Source organism: Argiope bruennichi, chromosome 7, assembly GCF_947563725.1.
Source record: "Argiope bruennichi chromosome 7, qqArgBrue1.1, whole genome shotgun sequence".
NCBI lineage: Eukaryota > Metazoa > Arthropoda > Arachnida > Araneae > Araneidae > Argiope > Argiope bruennichi.
This window is the reverse complement of record NC_079157.1, coordinates 119,046,425-119,069,514: the sequence shown is the minus strand read 5'-3', so window position 1 is coordinate 119,069,514 and position 23,090 is coordinate 119,046,425. Positions and strand designations below refer to the sequence as shown.

General features: G+C 27.2%; 1 protein-coding gene across 2 annotated transcripts; it reads left to right on the top strand.

Annotated features, from left to right (window-relative positions):
- The first annotated feature begins 7,019 nt into the window (after positions 1-7,019).
- LOC129976660 (probable G-protein coupled receptor Mth-like 3) lies at positions 7,020-15,637 on the top strand. 2 transcript variants are annotated; one of them, XM_056090350.1, is made up of 2 exons: positions 7,020-7,127; positions 13,053-15,637. In XM_056090350.1, the coding sequence occupies exon 2, from the start codon at positions 13,174-13,176 to the stop codon at positions 14,491-14,493; it is 1,320 nt and encodes a 439-aa protein (XP_055946325.1). In that variant the 5' UTR covers positions 7,020-7,127; positions 13,053-13,173; the 3' UTR covers positions 14,494-15,637. The 2 variants fall into 2 exon arrangements, with proteins under 2 accessions (XP_055946325.1, XP_055946326.1); XM_056090351.1 differs by lacking the exon at positions 7,020-7,127 and adding an exon at positions 11,005-11,122.
- The last annotated feature ends 7,453 nt before the right edge of the window (positions 15,638-23,090 follow it).

Genomic DNA, 23,090 nt, shown 5'->3' with positions numbered 1-23,090 from the left:
CACATTCAATATTTTCAAACAACAATATCAATTTCGAATTCATATCCAAATTCTCCGGATTAAAATAAACCATATAACATTTTATACTTTTGAGTAAATGTTTAATGAGTTGTGAACAATAGAAAAATAAAGCTTATTAAAAACGATACGTTTAATTTCTTATTTAAGAATTTTTTTTCCTTTTATTTCAGGATATAATGAATCATTCACAATAATTCTAATTTTACATTGAGATATTTAAAAATAATATAAAAGTCGAGCATTTTTAACAATATAAAAGTATATGTATTTATTATTTTTTTAATTCATAAGTTAAAATTCTTTGGAAAAAAAAAACCTTCATTAGCAGAAGATAGTTATTTCAAGAGCTAAACTGTGAAAGCCGACTCCAAAATAAAAAAAGGGATAAATCACCAATTTGTTGTCAACGCATTTTGAGGCTTCAACAATTTGCCTTCAAATCGCTTCACAAACCTCAAGCCAAAACAATATCATGTTCTCACATGATTAAAAAAAAAGATGTCAATCAAAGAAGAATCATCTAACACATTATTGTTTCAAAATATGCAACAATAATCAAAATTGTTCAGAATAGTATGACTTTCACTTTTAAAAAAAAAGGCATCTAAACGTAACAAAATAATTCTCTAAAAAGAATTAAAAATCGCTAAAATCTTATCGAAATAAAAAAAGTAATCAGTTACAAAGTTTCTTTTTCGATATATGGGAACCGCTTACAGTTTTAAAAATAATGTACGATATCTTGATTTAAAGAAAAAAGTTAACTACAAAATTTTGTACAAATTATGGATGTATGTTAAATGTATGAATGAATAAACTATTTTTGAGGAAACTACAAAACCAACTCCATATTTCTGTATAATGCAATGTCACTAGGTTTCAATAAAATGTTTTTTTTTAAAATGAACCAAAAACTTCAAGATATTTAGTTAAATGTTCTTACTTTATACTCTTTCTGAAAAATAGAAGAGTATAAATATTTTTTTAAAATGATTTAAACTAATTTGAGCGCTCAAATCAATGATTTTTTTTTTATCAGTGAGATATTTTTGCTTCAACTATAAAAGAATGTTTCAGAAAACAAGCCATTGACTTTAATTTTTTAGTTGTCCTAAAAATTTCTGCAACTTACATTTTTGATTACTATTATTTTTTCACAGTCCTTGATTTTTTTTAATACAGTATGCCTCGGAAAATACAGAAAATACTATTTACAATCATTTATTTATTTATTCTAATTAAATATAAGAATTCGAATTTTTATTTAATCATATGTTGGCATTCCAAATGGTGAATTATATAAAAAACATTCTGAATTGAATGTTTTTATATGAATAGGCGAAATTAAAAAACTTTAAATCTTTATGTAATAGAATTGGTGAATTATATTAAACATTTTCTTTGAGCGAAGTTACAGTATGAACATTTGAAATGGAAATTTCAGTGAAAGAAAACATTCAAAGAGTGACTTATTTATTACGCTAACATATATTAAAACACCCTTTCAATATTTTTACTTTCGAGTATCCATAGTATGAAGGAAGAACCGTAAAAAAATTTGAACTCGAGATTTTGACGAATTTCGAAGTTTTAGACTTTTCCCGATTTCAACACACACATTTTTGATAAAGAATCGACTGCCTGCAACGCTTTGAGTTTGACAGAATGAAATTAGGTATACCGTCTTCATACCACATTTTCGAATTTTTTGAGTAGAATATGTTCAAAAGAAATATTTTTATCTGGCAATTTGAATACAAGTTAACGTTATAACTGCAAAACAAAGAGAACTATATAGAGAAATTTCGGTACACAGATATAACATTAATAATGAGAACACCTGTCAATTATTGAGTCAAAACTCACAAGAGGTTGAGCGTCTGTCGATACATACTTCCAAAAACATGTAAGTGCAGGAAATAAAAACTCATTGACTTAAATATATCAAATTTGGTATGGGAATTTGTGACTGCAACTGTAGCTCCTTGTCAAATTTTGATTTTAATCTCTTGGAGAAAAAGCGTCTCAAAAGCAAATTCGATTTTTGGATACTATTAACCGTATTCCAGGGATTTATCTTCAAAAAAATTCGGAAAGAATCGAATGATATATGGAATAATATGTGAGCAAGTTTTGGAAAGATAACTCTCCTGGTCTTAAGTTAATTACTGCTTATTTTTGAAGGATTCGTTGAAAATTTCGTATTGGTGGGTTTCCATTATTCAGAAGCATTTAAAACGAAAAATCTGAGGTTTCAGTAAAAAAATTTGAAGATTATGCAAATATCAATATGCAGATACGATATAACTTCGAATTTGAATAATATTTCCCTCCAATTTAACCTTTAAAGATTATCAGCTATAATAAATGTTACCGCCCTTTTTTTTTGATGGAATAATAATTAACTATTGGTAGCTAATAATTAACTATTGGTATTTAGTATTCATTTATTTTCATTGTTCAAATATTCAGCCATCGCAATTGACAACCATCGTAATAGCGAATTTGTTGAGATATTTATACTTTTTGTTGATAACTGTCGCCTTTATGTCTGTAAATGTTGGTTTACTTTCTCCTATACGGCCAAAACCCCCGGGGGGGCACCTCGAAATGAGGATGACATGCTACCGGTATGGGGGTTGGATCTCGCTACCCTGGTGGGTACATAAATTGGTGGGGGATCTAGCTCCTACCATCGGTGACGGGACGTACTTCCTTCGGGATTGGTTGTACCGTGGCCGGTGATGGCCTTTAGGACAATCACAGTTACCGCAAATGTTGCTGTTGCGGCAATCCGGACATTCAGTATTTTTTATCCGCGTGCCTTTTGGTGGGTCGGAGAGTCAGTGATGCAACTTCTCTGTACGACATATCATAGAGAAAGTATTGTAAACATCCGACCTGGAGTATTTGATAAATCTCTACGATTTAGATCTTCCTGCAATCGAAGAACGCATTTTTAGAATTATATTTATATGTCCCTTTGTCCGTTTGTCTATGAGAAGGAGAATTAATAAAAGCCTTGAGCAAGACAGGCTTAATTTGGAAGGTGATCTTTACATCAAATTTGTAAATTTCGTCATATTTTAGAAAAGGAAAATAATTCCTTTCACAGGCCATCTCTCTCAATCTGCCAGATTACAGATGAAAAATATAACTATTAAATTAAAAAGTAGATATATAAAATGTGTTGCATTGTTTCAACACCGAAATATAAAACATATCATAACAGATTTTGACGTATATCAATAAAGAGGCTACCTCTTTATTGATATACTTCAAATATGTTAAAATTCACTTTATGCCGACTATTATTTTCACATGTATGTAAATGCTTTAATTTTAAAAAAATTATTTGAATTTTTGTATGGATATCACAGTGATCACTGAAAACTTTAGATAACAAGACAAATTAAATTTGGTAAGAAAATTATTTGAACTCATAAATATATAGATGACATTGGTTGTTTTTGAAATATTTGATGTACTGATATATTTATAATGAATTAGACCATTTTTACATACATTCCAATAACAACAGAGCTCAAAATGAATGCTGGAGTGTGTATAAAGACTAATAAAAACTCCTATTTGAAAATATTATTTGATTTTTTTTAAAAAAAGTAGTTGGATTCTAGGATATTTGGTTTCATTCGTTACATTTTTTTAAAAATTTTGTAAGTTTGTGTTAATTAAGATTCGCACCAAAGTTACATCCAAATGAAAATAGAAAATATGTTGTTCGAAAGCATATAACAAGGTATCAAAAATATTTGCTTATATTATTGTTTTTTTTAATAAAAAACCCATTCGTAGAACAATATTTTACAGAGTTATAGCAAGTTTCTTCAAATCATTTTTTATAGCAAAATTTTAATAGCCTGAACTAAGAAAGGCCATGACTTTTTCAAAAGATAAGAGAAGAACAGTTTTTTTATAATATGGGAGCTATATGTGTCAAATAAAATTTAATATTTGCAAGTCACAGTTTAAATAAAATTCTTTCACGAATTTTGAAGCAAAAGGGACGAGATCGGAATACGTGCTTACTTCAATCAATAAGTCGTCGTATTATATTTTTATATGTTATAAATACAAGGTGTCCCACAAGGTATGTAATTTTTACAGATTCGGATAGAACACGTCAAGGTGAATATTTTGATATAAACATGTGAGGTCCCCGAATATAACTTCATAGACTCATTATACGAAGAACGTTAATTACGAATCCAACAATCTGTATTCCAAATTCCGATGCACACTACGATGAGACAACATGGAAGCTTTCCTACGTGACTATGCAAATTTGTGGCAACCAATGAGAGGAAAAGCGCGTCTGCAAATGAATATGCAAATTTATGCCGCGGCATATATGACTTAAAAATAGGTTTGATGAGAATGAGCTCTTGTTAAGAAATCATTCTGTACTGTCCGTAATCGTTGTGGTTCTGAAATGACCAACTATTCGATTGAGCATCGCGTTTTCATGGTGCTGACTTATGAACTGCAATCACTAGCGGCTATCCTGTATGTGAAATTAAGGTATCCGACTCACTTCGGAGACAAAAATTTTTTTAAATGATATATAAACAATTTTTATTGTACTAAACAGCTAAAACAGATTTGAAATGTCACTATTAAAAAAAACCATCGTCTTTATTTTTTGTAAAAAAAAAAACTTTATGACGATAATTTAGCAAAATTTTCAATGTTCGAAAAAATAGAGGAAGTTAAAAAAATATAACTAATTTTTATTTCACCTATATATAGAGCTCAAGCTACATAAAATGAATCAGCCCACAAGATTAAAATTATTTTAATAAATAAAGAATATTCTGAGCATTTGAAGTTAGCGTTATTAAATTTTTCAAAATTTGTCCATGTTTTCAACTTAAAGTATCTGTAAAACATGTCTAAACGAAGCTATATAAATATGATGGAGCCTTAATGCATTTGGATACATGCACACCAAATTTCATAAAATTTTATTGAATTGATTTCTAGATATCATTTTTTCCGTGAACCCATCACATTCATTCTTCAGAAAATGCGTTAAGATATTCTACTTGTAAATTAGTTCATCCAAACGCGTTGGAAACGAATGCAGTTTTTGCGCTTTTTTTAACAGAAATATCAGAAATTAAACTACTGCTGCTGAGTAGGTAGAGAGTTAATATAAACATATCAAATATTATTTTGGTGAATTTTACAGTAAAAATAAAATAAATCACTCATTTCCGGTTAAAAATATCGCTATTTCTGATTTCATTTTTATTTGTTGTGTAATATTGAAACTACTGTATCTATAGTTCTATCTTACATATATTAAAAACAAAGTATATTTCGGAATCTGCGAAGTTTAGATTTTATTTTCAGATCGTAAAAAAATCAAATTTTCTTGGAAATCTTTACAATCTATTCGGATATCTTAAATTTGTTTAGTTAATAGGGATGTATCGTTTTTATCAAAAATATGATGGATATTATTTATTCGTCTTCGAAATATATACCAAAAAGCCTCACGATGAGAAAGCAAATTAAAATTATATTTACAAACTAAGGAGCTTTCCTTAAAGGATAAATCTTTCCGTACGCATTGTTGGCACATTTTTTTGACTTTTATCTCGATTGATTCTATATTATGTGAACACTATATTATGTGCTTAAATTTTTCTGTTAAATAATTCATATTTTCTTTATTTTCTTTAATTATTAACGAATTCAGTGGACTATTAAACAATTTTGGGAATCATTTAGTCAGGGTTATGAAAATTTTTTTACGCACATGTATTAAAATATAAATACGTCAAATTTCTTTAAAAAACATTTTTAAATAAAATATATTATTTTTTAAAAAAATTTAAAAGTTATATAATTAAAAAAAAATTTAAATATTCCAGGAGACTTAATTTTTAATTTATTATTTTTAATTATTTTTTATTATTACTCAAAGTAAATCTATTTGATACAAAATCACATAGTATTTTGTAATTACAATTAAATGCTAAATTTTTAGAAATATTTTTATGCGCACTTACTGAATTTTCATAGGAATTTTATGTTTTTCCGAACTAAAATTGACTTTTAAAATAGATTCGGCTAAAAAAAATTCGAAACATAAAACACATACCCCATTTTCTTTTAATGTTTGACCGAAATCTTATCAATTTTATTTAATTCCTTCAAAAATTAAGACACATGGAACATTTTAAATATATTTCATTCTAATTAAAATATCATTTTAAAAAAGTCATTAAAATGTACTTTTTCTCCCTTTAGGCTTGCAAATATTTATTTTACTGAACAATACATTTCATAACACTCCTTTAGTTGAATATAAATATATATTTTGGTGATGAAACGATAGAAATAAAATTGCACGTTTTTGCTTATTTCGAAATTCACTGTCCCCTTAAAACCTTTCCCAATTGGAGGAATTCTTTTATATTCCTTTAATTCTAATAAAGAATTTCACACATTTTAAGACCCTGTTTTACAAGAACTAGAAAAAAATATGATCTCTATAATAAACGATCACTAGAAAACATTTTTCTGGTTTTCTTTTTATAATTACAGAATCATAACCTAAAATTATGGCATTAATTTAAAGTAAAAGAAAAGATTCAAAAGTTAATCTTTTGTTAAAATAATTCCCAAATTTTAAAACAAAAGTTAATTTTTTTATTTATACAATTTTAAGGTGTGTTCTTAATTTATTTTCTTTGAAAATAAATTTAATTTACACATTTAAGAACACAAAATGGGAAACAAGCGTACAAAAAAAACCTATATTAATTTTCTATTCTGACTTATTAAAATTTGTTGCATAACAAAATTAGCAATCTAAAAAGTAAGCTGAATCAATCAGACCTAGATCCAGGAAATTTCTCAGAAATTTGAGGGATTTCCTCAGTTAAAAATATTTGGAAATTAGGCGCTGCGAAAGTCCCACTCTATTTTCTGGAACGAACAACTCATTCTTACGTAGACTTCCTGAGCAGGAAACAAAACCTCCGTCCGGTATCCATCAACAGGTAGGCGTACGTAGCTTTAGTTCATGGAGTGTTAAAGATGGATACGCGAGTCTTCCCAAAAAGTTTATCAAAGTAAGTGACTCACTCTTCTTGAACTCCCTCTCTTTATTTTCATTTTTTCTAGTAAAATGCTTTAAGATAGCATACTATTTGTACAGAAGGTGTGTACACATTTTTAGAACAATTTCGGAGCCATTTAGGCCATATTTAAAATGTAAAAGCAATCTTTATATATTTTCCATCTGATAGCCTATTTTCTGAACTATGAGTCCACATCGTGTCTTATGCGATAGAAGGTTTTCGTAAAATTTCCAGGAGTGATAATTTCCATTCATCCTCTACTTTCCAAAATCCATCTATTATTTTTATTTGTTTCCACCAAAAATATTCCTTTAGAATAGATCGAATCTACAAAAATCCATTGGCGAAACTTTTCAGAAATATGTTGAAATGGAAGTCATGGCACATCTGAATCAGTCTTCATTGTTTTTATAAATGCAATGATACTTTTCGAAAGATGACTTCTAGGTTTGTCTTGAGGAATTTTCATTCTTTGAAAGTCTTTAGGAAAAAGAATTGAAATTGATTCTGCAAATATCGGACATAAAATCTACACTCTATAATATGTTGAGTTTATTAAATTTGTTTTCATTCTTTTTATTTTTAATATCCCATGATAAAATAATCCTTTGACTACCATAAATTCCCTACTGAAATTTTCTTTGCTTTGCTGGAATCAGGTTTGTTCATTTTTTTCTCGTTTTTATTGTAAATATACATATTTTTATTTCAACAATTTATGTCAACCCATGTTTCAGCACATATCACAATAAATTTCCATTTATCTCCTGTTAAATAGTTTCCATACAGAGATCTATAAAGTGTTCAACAAACTCCATGCTTCGGCGAAAGTTAGCAAACATTATGTGTGTGTGTGTTTTTTTTTTTTTTTTGGCGTTTATACGTTATAAATCTTGGTTTATTATCTTACATCTATTTCATTTATTGTTGTTACATATAGGTAAATGACTACATTAGAAAGTCTATACTTTGTGAAATTATGAATTTTTATATTTAATATCCTTAATATTCGAACAATTTTCTTTATAAAACCATTAGAATTTTGTTTTTAAGTCCATTTTTTTGGGAAATTACACTGATATTTATACATGGATTTTACATATGTTTTAATGATATTTTACATTTTTAGATGCGATTTTCTCAAATAATAATCTTCGATAGAATTTTCAAACAAAAGAATTTTATAAAATACAATCTGATGCATTTTTTAAAAATTCAAATTTGATATCATCATTCCTCAATATGTTTTGCAAATCTTGAATTTGAGAATACGTTATCTACTAATTTAGAAATATTTTATGGTTCTTTTAGTGTTTCACAGTATGAAAAAAATTGAAAATTTTGTGTTATTTATTAGTTAAATCATAATATTTAAAGAATTAATAATAATATTGCTTATTCTTTTAGTTCAAGAACTAGATAATATATTTCTTAAGAATATCAGCAAAAATTTTAAACAAATCATTTGATTAACCTCTAAACTAGAAGATTTTTGCTGCATACCTCTTTTGAAACTAAAAAAGCAATTTTTTTTCAATTTTTGTTTTAAAATCTTTTGTCACTTAATTGTGAAAATAGGTTTCATAGAGATTTTTCAATTTTTTTTTTGTGCAAACATTCAGAAATATAACTACTTTCGAACGTTTTTCAAAAAATTTATTCTGAATATAGAGCATACCTTAAAGACTTTTCAGTCGATTTTTACGTCTCTTGATTTTTCTTGTTACCAGAAATTTCAATTTAGAAATATTTAAGAATATACGTTGCATATTTAAAAATATTTGACTTGTATTACCTTATAACTTGTAAAATATGTAAAGTATATTGTAACAAATTTTACAATATCTACATTTTTTCCGATATTCGTTTGGAGTCTTCATTTAAAAGTATTGATTAGCTATTTTTCCCTTCCCGATTAAGGATGTTACTCATTTTTCACAAAAATTTAAATACCAAATGTTTTATAGCGTTTCTAAATTGTTGAATCGGAATATATTTTTTTCGGAAAACACAAACATTCCTTTCAATCCACAACTTCCTTATATGTGAGATTTTGAAAGAAGGAAAATAAAAAGAATTTCGCGTTAGAAATGATAAATTGTTGCTAAGGAAAGGTTTGTCCTTAAACATTCGCTTTAAAAAAAATTCTTTATCAAAAATGCTCTAAAATCATCTGTACTTGTATACCGAGTTATGCCAAAATCGTTCAAAACATCAAAAAGGCAGACAGGCTTAAAACTACTAAATTTGCCAAATTCTTGGTTCAACAGGATGTAAAAAGGTCATTAAGAAAACGTTTCAGAAGTTTAAATTAGAATTTTTTTTTATTTATTTAGAAATTAATCTAAATGTTTGAACGTTTGAATGTGTGAAATCTTAGTCCAAATTATTGCATAAAAAAGGAAACGATTTTCAACATTTATCCACTTTAAAAAAATGCGATTTCAATTTTATTACCTTGCAATTTTTCCCCTTAATTTGAACAAACTTTCCAAAATTTATTATATAGCGTTTGAAGAAATAGATGGTTATTTTTCAATTCCTTTTGAAAGACTTAATGTGTAAGTCTAATTGTCGAATGGAATTCACGGAGTAATTTAATTCATAAAATTATTTAATTATATTTGCATTAAGAGAAAGAAAAAGAGGGAAAAAAAGCTTATCAAATCTTCTTTTTTTTCCCCATATATTTTTTTATAAAAATTTTATTTCTAACATTGTAATTAAACATTTCCGCTGTAAAATGTAACGTTAGTTACCATATTAAAAATAATAGGAATTTTGTTAAATATAATCATACAAAAAAAAACACCGCAAATTTTCAATTTGTCTTTTTTTTTTTTAAAACGATAGGCCAATCTTTTTCTCGTGATGTTATCTGGCTAGTATAGTGTTATTTCCGAAACTGTCATGAGAAAAATTATTTTAAAATTAAAAACTAATACAAAGATAATAGATTTTAAAAGACATTTTTACAATGATCCACGATGTGTGCTGGCTTATTTGCTTTTAATATTTTTACTAGTAGGATGGGTAATACGCATTTAAATAAATATGGGAACTGAAAAAGCATACAATAATATCTATAATTGTCAGAGCAGTCAAGTTAATGCCATTCTTAAAAATGCACATATTTTTGGAATTATTTTTTAAATATTTTATCTAGAAGAGTGGGTAATATGCGTTTGAAAAATATGGGAACTAAAAAGGCATATAATAGTATCTTTAATCGTCAGAGCTTACATGTAATCAAATAAACACTATACTTAAAAATGTACATATTTTATTTTGTCATTGTTGCCAATATTCATATAAATCTTTTTTTATAAAAAATAGTCTTTTTCCATAAACTTATATTTCAAAATTGATTAAATATTTCGGAAAAGTTACTCATCCTGAGAAATTTAGTTCTAATGTAACAACATATTTAATGATAGTGCAGAAAACGCATTCAGAATATCATTCACTTAGAATGTAGTGATTTTGAATCATCATCCTTGCATGCATACATTGCTAATAGCGTTTTTGGTTGCGGATACACAGTATGAAAACTCATCAACAATTTGACACGGAATGCTTTGACAAAATATTAATAACAAGAAAAAAATTACTATTCTAGTATTAAAAAAAACCCGCTGGATCATGCTCGAGAGTTTCATTAGTTTATGCATCAAATTCCCATCAAGCTTTTTTTTCAGTAAGAATTTTAGCCACACGTTACTTTGTAAAAAAAAAGCGATTGGTTTAGATATGACAAAAGTGCAATGCAAACATTTTTCTTTTGTTTTCTCTGGGTGGCCGGAAGTGAGTAGATGCTAGCTCTTTGCGAAACACTTGCTCATTTCCTGGCAAGATAGTTGTCGATAGATTTTCAGCGAAGCAAATGGAATTTAAAAGAAAGCTATCTCAATTGTTTACCTAGTTTTTTTTCTCATAATTTTATATCTGTTTTAGACATAAATACGTATTGCAGAATCCTCAACTTGGTAAGCTTCTTTAAAAATATTTCATTTTAGCTCTAAGCATGACGTTTAAAAATATATCTCAAAATATGGTATCTTACAATATTTGTTTTATTTATTAACCCTTTGACTACTAATTTTTAAATTTTTTTTCTCTGAAATCGTATAGAAAATGAAGATAATAGGTTCTGTATTAGACAAATCTATTCGATTGTTTTCAAAATGTTTTTAGGCCCCCATGGCTAGGACATAATGATCAAATGTACCCTCTTCCCATCAAAAAAAATAAATACTTATGTATATGTCCTATTGGTAGTCAAAGGGTTAAGAGAGAGATCTCTGCTTGTATCAGTACTATATATTTGGCTTCCTTCTAAAATAGCTAATTCATTTGTCCGCTTGGTGCTTTCAACATTTCCACAAGCTTACAATATGAAATATAATTGAATAATTACCCGCAGTAAATTTTATAAATATTGAAAAATTTAAAAATAATCTAATTTTACAGATGTTACATTTGAAACAAAAAAGAAATTCCATAACATATCAGAAATTTGGCATGGAAATTTAAATTCTGAGTTTAAAGATTTTTTTTCAGTTGAATAAAGGAACCAACTTTCTCTTAAAAGTGTCATCCATTAGTCTTCGAAATTTTCTGTTTTAGAAAGAAAACAGTTTTATCAATATTTCTTAAAATGAACGATAAAATGAAATAATTAAAAGATAAAATCAAATAATAAAATAATACGTCAATTTATTATCTCATCATGCTTCATAAAAAATAATTTTTTGAAAATTTTCATATTTTCTAGCTTATAAATTTAAAAAAATTCTATAGTAGAAAACTTGTTTTCTATTTATACATCTTTACAATAAACGTAACTTTCGCTGATCAAATGACATTTTTTACTGCAGTATCAATATGACAACTACATGTTAGCATATTTTGTATTCAATGACACTAAATATATTTCTTATGAAATACTTAAAAAAATAGTTTAATATTTGTATAGTATCTGGTTTTAAATAATAGTAGTAGATACAAATGGTTGTAATATCCCAAATTCAAAATTAAAATTATGTTCATTTTTGTGCATTTAAGTATTTAAATGCATAGAAAAAATTTTCTTTCGTATTTCACCGTATGTTCGTATTTCACCGAAATGTAAACTCCTCAAGTGTTCTTTGAACTTTAGAGTTGATGAATTACAGCATAAAGTAATTTCTCTTTCGGTACAATAATTTTGAACAAAAAATGATATTTAAAATTGATAATAAATTTCATATTATAAAACATATCTAGCCTACCATAAAAATGAAAGTTGCTCGAGAAATAATAATAAAAAAATGTTGCATAATCTTTCATTTTACGAAAAAAAATATATCTTGCTATATTATCTAAGCTTTATTCTTGATTATAAAAATTTTAAAGCATATTTTTGTGCTTTCAACTAAAATTTTAAATGACTTAACAGACATCACCTTGTTTTAATACCTTAATTCATGTTTTAGTGTTATTTTATTCAATGATCTTACATATTTTTGTTGCGAAAAAAGAATAACATGTGACCTAGTACGATATTTAAGATAATTTTAAGAATGTAATTAGTCTAAATACACCTTTTATTAAATCTTATAATTTAATTGAAAACAACGATTTTAAAATTTGCATTGAAATTACATGGCAAGTTTAACTTAAACAATACTTTGTTTGTCGGCGAACTCATTTCAGATAGAAATTTTTAAGGTCTGTGCTTTGAACTTCTAATATTACGACTCGGTTCTTCCTACTTTCTTGTTGTTAAATTTATTTATTCATTGTATATTTTTCTGATAAATTATGAACTTCATACAATGTAAAATTACATTTTTCAGAAAAAAAATTGTTAAAATAAATGTATTTTTTAGTCGATTTTATTAGAAAACTAAAACTTATTTTCTCCTTACTTTTCAGAAGAACTATTTTGATCATATTGAGATGAACGCATTAATAAAAAGGTTCTGAAGAGATTTCAAGAAAACACCTTTGAAGACAAGTTTGCTTTACGCTTTTCAAACCCTCATCAGTTGAAAACATGAATTGGTGCACTTCGAAATCTTCGCTGATGCTCCTATTTTGGACAATCATTTGTTGCATACCAACTTGCTCGGCCGGACATCGAGTCATCCGGTCATCAAATTCATCTCAATTCATTCATCACGAGTTGGAGCCAAAAGAGGAAACATCTGAAGAAGTCGACTTTTGCATGAACATTTCCGATGCACAATCCGATCAAAGGGTTCTTTCTAAACGTTCTGATGTCGATACCTCTACAGAATCAGTTGAAAGCGCAGAGGAAATTGAATTCGAACAACGCTTCGTCGAATGCCTAAAAACGGTTGTCGAATTTGGTTGCTACGAGATTTTACCTAACAAGTCAGTTCATGTTCCGATATACAACAAGAGACAATTCAGGCCTACGCAATACTTCATAGATCCCAACACGAAAGAACTTTTTATTTGTCCAGATTTTTTCGATGAAAGTAAATTTCCCGAAACTTTAGCCATTGTCTCGCTAGTTGGCACAGCCATATCTGCGTTTTGCATAGTACTGCATGTGACGATGTTCATGGTTTTCAAGAAACTCAGGAACTTACCAGGATATTGTTTGGTTTCTCTTTGTGTTGCTTTGCTGGTAGCTTACCTGTGTACGTTCATTCCGTATTTCAGAAAAGAAGTGTCCGATTGCACAGCAACGGGAGTGATTAAAGCCTTCGCCTTTTTGGGTTCATTCTTTTGGATGAACGTCATGTCTTACGATATTTGGCGATCATTAAGAATGGCGACCGCCAAATTACGATTGACCGGTGATAGGCCCATGCTGACACGCTTCGCAATTTATTCCGCATATGCATGGGGTGTTCCTCTTTTCATCATCGTAGTTGGATTAATTGTAGATGCAAGTCCTGGAAGCGATGAAAAATACAGGCTGATAATGCAACACGATTCATGCTGGTTTAGATACAAACAAGCATTACTGGTGTACTTTGCTATACCTCTCTTCGTTCTGCTGTTTTTCAATGTTGCACTTTTCATTTCAAGTTTCTGCATGATAAACAGCGCAACAATGAAAAAATCTGAAAATAAAGCGGATTTGTGGTCAAGATTTCTCGTAAGCTTCCGTCTTGCTGTTGTCATGGGGCTCATGTGGATCTTTGGAGTATTGGCAACATCATCAGAAGCCATGTGGTTGTGGTACCTCTACGTCCTCTGCAATGTTCTTCAAGGTGTATTCATTTTCTTCAGTTTCACTTTCACAGAAAAGACCAGGAAGGAATGCAGGAAAGCCATTGCGAAGAAAAAGAGTTCGACAATGCCTACTCAAGTATCTAGTCAACAATCAAGCTCTGTTTGAGTTTTTTTTTAATGGTTACACCAATAATTGCTGTTAATATATCATATGTTTTGTATCTGCAGGTCATGTGGAAGATGAAGTCGTTATTCAACCCAAGAAAACCTTTATAGACTTTATCAACTGAATAAGCCATAAAGAATGGTTATGTGCTCTAATCACACATTTGATTGCTAGTCACACACTGTTAACGATAAATAACTAAAAGTAACAAGTATCCATCCTATTTTCATAAGAAATTCATGAAAGAAGTATAGAATTCGCTCTACAGAGAGATGCATAATTTAATACAAATATATCCTCTAGATTACTTTCTTTATTTCATTTTAATCAATGCTTGTTCGAAATGGTAAAAACTTCTGTTTTTTCAAATTACTAGAGTTGAAGGATCTTTATAATATTATAAGAAGTAGTTAGAAATGGAAAATGGAAGAATGCTAAAAAAATTAGGAGAAAATTTAAAATATTGAACTTGGAAACAAAACTAGCGATGGAATACCAATGTATTAATGATATTACCAATAATATTAACTCAAGAATGTTATCTTTAACATTGACAGAAGCATTTCCTGAATTTTGGTAAAGAATATCATAGTCACTACAATTTTTATATTTAACAAACGCGAATCAGAGCTTTGCGAGGGGAAAAAACCCAACAGAAAACACATGATAAAAGAAATCCTAAATATGTTGCTTTGAATTTTATGAATTCTTGCTCTGTGTTATTTATATTTATGGCCTTAGATTATGCCTTACGAAACTTTCTTAAAAAAACTATTTATATATAAATTTTGTATTATTAATATATATTGTATGCATATATGTATATATAATGTTCATTTAATGATTATTTTGTATTTAATGAACTAACGAATTGATAATATTGATCTTAGAATTTGCGATTGAATATATTCAGAAAAATGAAGTACTTTTGTTTTAAGTTCAATCTGAAGTAAAGCCCACGATATTTACTTTTGTTAAGTAATCTTTGTTAAAACACATTGAATACAATACAATGTGAAAAATACCGGAATGAAACCAGAATAAATAAAATGACTAATATATATATATATATGTGATGAATAATTAATTATATATATATAATTATTCATAAAAATAACTAAAAAATATGCCTATTTAAAAAATATCAAATTTCTATTTTGATAGGAAAACGTTTTGTTTATGAGTCAGATTATAATATTAATTTAAGAATTTTGAAATTTTTGGATTCTTTAATTAAACTGAATGTTGCAATGAAAAATATTAAACTATGAGAAGGAAGTATGAAAATAAGAATGAAACTAATTAAGCCTACATACACATTCAGTTTTACAAGTGTATAATTTACGTACTCTCAAAAAATGAATATAAAAAACTATAATTAAAAGATATCAAATTTCTCTTTTGATAGAAAAAGGTGTTTTATTTATGTGTCAGAACATTATATTCAACTAGAAATTTTTGGATTATACAATTAAACTGAGTGTTGCAATGAAACTATAATCTAGGCCTAGTTCTGAAAAGTCTCACATAAGAAATTGAGAGGCTTTCTTCCCCCATTTTAAAAATTTCTGGAACAAGATACTGCGATAGCAAGAGAAACTGTTATCAAATCTAACTCGCACTTGAACAGACTTCCTTCCCTTTTCAAAAACAAACCTCCGTCCGGCATCCATTAAAACTGTTTACAGCCACAGGTAGAAGTACAACTTTCATTTAATGGAGTGTTCAAGACGAATATGTGGGACTTCCTAAACAGTTTATTAAACTCACTGACTCGGTTCTTCTTTAAATATTTTCTTTTTTTTTATATAAACTGATTAAAAGTTGTAAAATTTGCATTCTCAGGGCTCAAAATGGGCGCTATTTAAAAAAATATATAAAATAACAGTTAATTTATTTGTGACATAATTCTCATATTTTACAAATGACGAAGCAAGTTTTGAATGATTTATATTTACAAAAGAGTGAAACGGAATATTTTGTTCTCGTATTATTTTTCTTTCTTCTAACCTTTTAAGATTAAGAATGTTAAGAATTGTTCGAGTTGAAATGACTTCACATTCAAATGCATCGAATTAAAGAAAGTTCAAAGTGCCTAGTTATTTAATTAAAATAAATATCTTGGAAATGTCTAAATATCTCGGGTTTTATATAAATAAAAATATCAAAAAGATGTCCAAAATAAAATGTGAATTTGAATACATTTGCAGTTCGAAGCTTTGCATAAAGTTAGATGTCAATTAAAACAAAGTCAGCCAAATATATTCCAGTAATATATTAACAGTAACTTAAAATGTAAAGATATTGTTCTAAAAGATTAAACGAATTTTTATTAAATGAACATTTTAATTTGTATATCTTTTTTGATCGCTAAATCTAAAGATTCTTCAGAATTCCATTTTGATATATCTAAATTGCAGATTTTTGTACAAGTACTAAATATTTTATATATAAAAAAATGGGATTTTACTTTTCAAAAAATATTTACAGTTTTATCTTCCCAAAGTATGTCACTTTGCAAGTTAGAGCATGGTGAAAAGGATTTTGAAATTAATAGTCCTAACATGAAAATTTTAAAAACCGGCAAAAAAAAAAAAAGAAGTGGTGTGAGATTTTTTGCAGAAGTGTAAAAGGTGATTAAAAGCAGCAAGCAAAATTTATCAACTGTAGAACGTCAGTTATTCGGAGCTCGGAATACGAATCTCCAATCATTCGACGCAATTTCGCTAAAAAAAAATTAAAGAGAAGCAGCGGATAAAGACAGTGACATTAATGCATCCTTCAACTTAATGAGTATTTTTTTTTTTTTTGCAATTAAAACCAGGTTTACGTATATTGTATTGGTGTGTAAGTTTAACATACATGCATGTAACAACCCTTTCACAAACAATAAATTGTGTGTGCGAAAATTGATTTTCTTTATGTCAATTTTATATCCATTGTCTTCTGTGGCTTATATTTGTGAAACAATCTTGTAAAAGTTCGGTTTTACCCCTGCCTGAAGTATTTTTTTTTACAAAATTCTGATTAATCAACCAAGTTTTTGCATACCTTTACTGACCTGATTCTCGTCTTATTTGGATAATTGCAGGTCTGCCGTACAATTGCCAGAACCATTTAGTTAATACCAAACTGACGCCTTGTGGAATTTATTTTTTCAGACAAATTTTTTTTCAGACAAATTAGAAAAGTAACTAGGAAAGAAGAAATTAGACTGGTCCACGAGCCTAAGTTTTTTTCTTTAAAACCAAAATAAATAACTTGCAAATCAAAAAAAAAAAAAAAAAAACCTACATAAAAAGCAAAATGTTTGTAAGTTATAGTTTTTTACTTAACTCAGTTTTTTAAATTTATAAATAGAGATGAAAAATTAATGGATTCTATTTCTAATAAAATGTATAAGCTAAATGATATTTAAATAAATTTGTATATAGAAAACATGTGAATTAATATTTTCTAGCGATTGCATAATTCAAATTTTATAATTATTTATTTTACAATTAATAAAACAATCTATTTCTATTAGGTTCCAGTGAATATGATGATTTTATTAATGCAGATTTTATAAATCAAGTATAAAACATGAAAAGATGCAATTAATGCCTTCAATAAATGCTTTACATTAAAACAAGCGTGAAAATGAGTTTCCTTTAAAAATTAAAATACAACTCATATGCACGGTTTTAATAAAATGCAACTGATTTAACGAATGAATAATGCCGAGTGTAAAGAAATTTTCGAATATTTTTTTCCCCCCAATAAAGATTTTTTTCATTTGATTTTTAAAACTGTTACTTAGATTTGTATCAAACGTAAAAATTATTTTAATTATAATATAGTTATTAAATGTTTTATTGATATTGTACTATACAGATAACTTAAGATTACTGATAGTAATTCATTTTATCAACTTTTCATAAATTTTATTTTAAGTTCTTGCTTGTAAAATTGAAATTAAATGTTTTACGCTGGTTAAACACAGAAGCCGCAGTGCACTTTAGAGAAGAAAAAAGGAATTTAATATCTATGAACAACTTCATATAATGAATCATCAAATGGTACTCTGTGATCGAGACGTGACGTAAACAAATTTCAATATTCAAGATTCTTCGATATCTGACAGAAACTACTAATATGAAAAGAAAATCTCTAATATTTTGAAACAAAATCTTTCATATTTTAACAAACAATTCTCTATCGTTTTAACAAAAGTAAAATCCCAAACAATAATTATTTCTATGTTTTTTCCCCTCTTGAATATGTAAAAATGTCACATCATCACTGAACACGCAAAGCGTGAATGACATGTTATATAATTGTTAGTTGTCAAAGCTCAGAAACAGCTTTTTTTTCCAGAAAAAAATGCAATCACACCATTTCCTTGAAAAACCAATGAAATTTATTTATTTAGTTCACATAAAAAAAATAGAAGAATCAAGAAAAACAATCTACTTTTAAACAGAACAATATGTTTTATTATGAATTTTGCACTTAAGCACTGAAATGGCTTTGGGTTTTAAAATTACAGAGTAGTTTATTCATTAAATGTTTTCTCTATTTTTGTCAATTCAAACATTTTTTTTTTTGTTAAAAACACACTGAAAATTATTTGTTTATCTTACTGAGCAAAAAATAATTTTATCGCTCCGTAAAATCAAGAAGTATAAGCAAGAGTGGAAATTTTTAGCGTCGCCTTGTATTAATATTTACCTTTGCAAGAATGCTTTCATAAATGTTAATTTCTATATTTGATAATAGATAATGTATGATTTTTTTATTCAAATTTCAAAACTGCTCCATTATATACATTTATTAAACTAGAATTTTATATTTTGTGTTTTATAAATGTAAGTCAAAAGAAGTAAATGAGAAAAAAAAATTAATAAGGCATTCGTTCTGAAAAAGAAAGTTTTTTTTTCTTTTTGAAAAATAGGTACCAGTGATTTAAGAACAAATATAAAATTTCTTTTATTCCTGGAATTTAACCTTTTATTTACAAGCAAAATTTTTACTTGGAAAACATTTTGTTAAGAAAAACCGCTTTACTTTAAAAGCAAAGGACAATATATTTTTTTCTGATATTTATTTAACTTTAAGTTTTATATTCAAAGCACTTTTTTCCTTAACTGTAAGCATATGCCCTAAAAGAACAAATTAGAAATGAACAATTCGTCCATGATTACAATGGATGTCTCGAAAAGAAATAATACTTTTCATTCATTAACGTCTTCAGGAGCTGAGGTATTTTTTTAATTTGGTAATTTTTTTTTTCTTTGCATGTATACATTTCTAAATCTGAAATTTGCAAATTTAAAAATTGAAAGTTAAATTGATTCATAAAAATTTATTTCTTATTTTGAAAATATCATTTAACATTTTTCATTGTAAGCAAAACAAAACAAAAAAGTAGAAAAAGCATCCTTATCATTCTAGAAATAAAACTAATTACATTTCTCTTGCAGCTTCAAAGATATGCCCTGCTGTAAGTTTTTTGTCTGGAATCTTCTTCCAGTTAATATCAGTCAGAATATTTCATAACAAATGCTTTATACTGAGCTTAAGGCTTTCATCAACAGATGGCGCTGCTTATTGGACTTTGATTAGTAAAACGTTTTACTAAGCTTTACCGGCATTCATATACAGATGGCTTCAATAACATGGAATTGACGGTTTTTGTATAATTATTTTTCTTGTATCAGTAAAAATTTAAATCTTCAGAAATAATTTTTTCCTCAAAAAAACAAATAAAGAATTTCTGAAATTATTAATTTAATTAAATAAATTTTTGAGATCATATGAATTCCATGACCAGAGGATTTTATTTAATATATTAATAAAATGTAATATATTATTAAATATATTAAATCTTTGGTTTCAAACAAATTTTCTAATTTTATAACCATTTTTTTGTATGAAACGGATTTTTACATGAAATAAACATTTTAAATACATTATTTGAAATTTTACTATTTTAAGGACGAAAAAAGAATAAATTGTTTAGGTCATGAATGTAAATATTTTAAAGAAAAAAAATTCTGTCATATTTCTCAATAAAATATATCACTGCACCGGAAAATTAAAGAAAAAAAAATGAAGTTATTGATCTAATTAATTTAGTACACAAAAAAATTCACAAAATTCTTGTATATTTATATTTCTTGAGATTAGTTACTTTAATTTCTTATTTTTTAATATATTTGTTTTTCTTTCTTGATGCCAATTTTTTATATTATTTTTATTTCTTTTCTTATAATTTCATTAATGTACTGTTCTTATCTTGGCAAAATTCACGTAAATTAAATTACACGTTCGTTTTTGCTTTTCTAATACGAATGCTTATGACAATTTATTAATTAAAAAAAAGGATCTGTGTCGAACAAATCTGTAGGCTTATGCTTTGTCTTATTCATATTCTTACAATTTTTGCGTTATTTACCGAAATTAAATAATATTTTTTTATAAGACAGGATTGTGCGTTCGTCCAAGTCAAAAAAAATTATTTCACAATGTAAAATAATTTCACATATAAAAATGAAGATCAATGAATTCAAAATTTTCCTATATTTACGTTTACATGAAATATTTCCTTTATAAATATTAAGAAAAAAATGTGCGAGAATGTATAAAGTTATACTATCCTTCATTCCTTACAAAATTCCACATGATAGAATAAAATAAGAAAGCAGGAAATGCAAAGCAAAATTTAATAAAAAATCATATAAATTAACTATTGAAACGAAAATTTTTAAAAAGGCAAATTCGATGTGCCATCTTTTAGTATTACATATAAACATAAAAAACATTTATAAATACTTTTAAGAATTGCAAAAATACATTTAAAAAGAACAAAAACCACTGAAATATCGGTTCCAATTAAAAATGATATAGAAAGTTGAAAAAAAATTCCATGAATTTTCAGAAAATTTTTGGTTTATTATCAAATTTATATCAACTATAGATAATTACGCTAAATGCTAAATTACATTAGATAATCTATCATTAGGAATATCTTATATATATTATGCAATCGCATTGTAAAATATATATCTAGAAATGTTAACAATTATAATCTTTTCAATTGTATCATTAATATACTACAACTATTTATTAGATATTGTTTTAATTATATAAAGATCCCAGAACAAGTTTTAAACTCATATATCGAAAATTTAACCGGAATTTCGAAAAACGATTTCAAGGACGAGAGGTTCGTCGCTTCATTTTCGTGTTTATTCTCTTATCTAGGCTTTAAATTATATTCAATTTTTTTCCATTAAATGAAAAGAACTACGAAAGAAAGGGTTTAGCCCTTAAAGCTCGAATGATTACTCTTCATCGAGTGGAGAATTTAAAAAATATTTCTCATTTATAATCCAATTAAAGAAACAAAGACTACAACTAGCTTTTATAATTCTTTGAAAATAATATGAAAGACATTCGCAAATATGCAACTGCTGTATTTCATAATGATCAGCTAAAAGCACCGATTTTCTCGTAATGCAAATATTTTTTTCACTAAAAAGGTTAAACAGAATTAGATATTCCACTTAGTCTCATAGGTAAGATTGTTCGCTAAACATGTGAAAACAGAACACTATTTCAGTCATGTCCAGTGTGAGACAATCAGATCGTCTCGCATATTCTATCAAGGAAAATAAACCAAGTAAAAGCGGAATTACAATACTCCCTAATTTAAAATTAACATTCAAAACTGATACATTTATGCTCGCACTTTTTGTAAAGACACAACCATCAAAGAGATAATTCTATGCTGTCAAGTTTTCTCAGACAGAAAATTATAGCAGACAAACGCAACTAGCTAAAGAAATTGACTGTCTAAAGTCACAAAACAGGAAATCCAGTTCCGCCGCACAGTCTTTCATAAATGTCATTTGACAGCTGAGAATGCCAGATCAAGACAGGAATGGACCGTCAGACTTCCGGGTATGTTGAGCAATTAAATGAATAAAAACGAATATATTTTAAAGGTATCAACAATATACAAGCCTACCTCTGCATTTTAAGAATTCAAAGACCCCTAAAGGGTTAAATGTTGGCTAGTATAATCAGACAAGTTGACGCTGTAATGTTGTTGACTTACTTTGTAATGCTTAAAGTTGCCCTTCAGGAAGGAAACTCATCAATTTCGCTAATTACGAGAACTTACTTTTTGAGAATGCTGAATTTTTCTTTATTATAATTCATTATATTAAAAAAGTTTCTTATAATTTAGATGAAGTAAGCAACTCATTCAACATTGTTTTGGTAAAATTTTTTTAAAATTCTTTTGAATTATTATTTACAATCTTCATGAGAATTTATTACCAATAATAAGTTTTAATTCTATTTCAGTAAAATTATTTATCGAATTCAAATCCAGCGTATAAACAACCATAAAGAATTGCAACTGGCAATATTAAATTAATCCTATTCCATGGAATTCCTTAAGTAATGTCAGTAAGTTGAAAAGAAAGAAAAGGAAATTTTGAAAATTTATCTACATTTTTAATTATAAATTAAATGAATCTAGCATTTTCTCTCACTAATTCAAATGTTTCACAAAAAGTAGCTTTCTGGCGATGCTCATTTTCATTGCA

Excerpts from the sequence above, each read along its gene's own strand:
- LOC129976660 (XM_056090350.1), top strand. The coding sequence starts at position 13,174 with ATGAATTGGTGCACTTCGAAATCTTCGCTGATGCTCCTATTTTGGACA.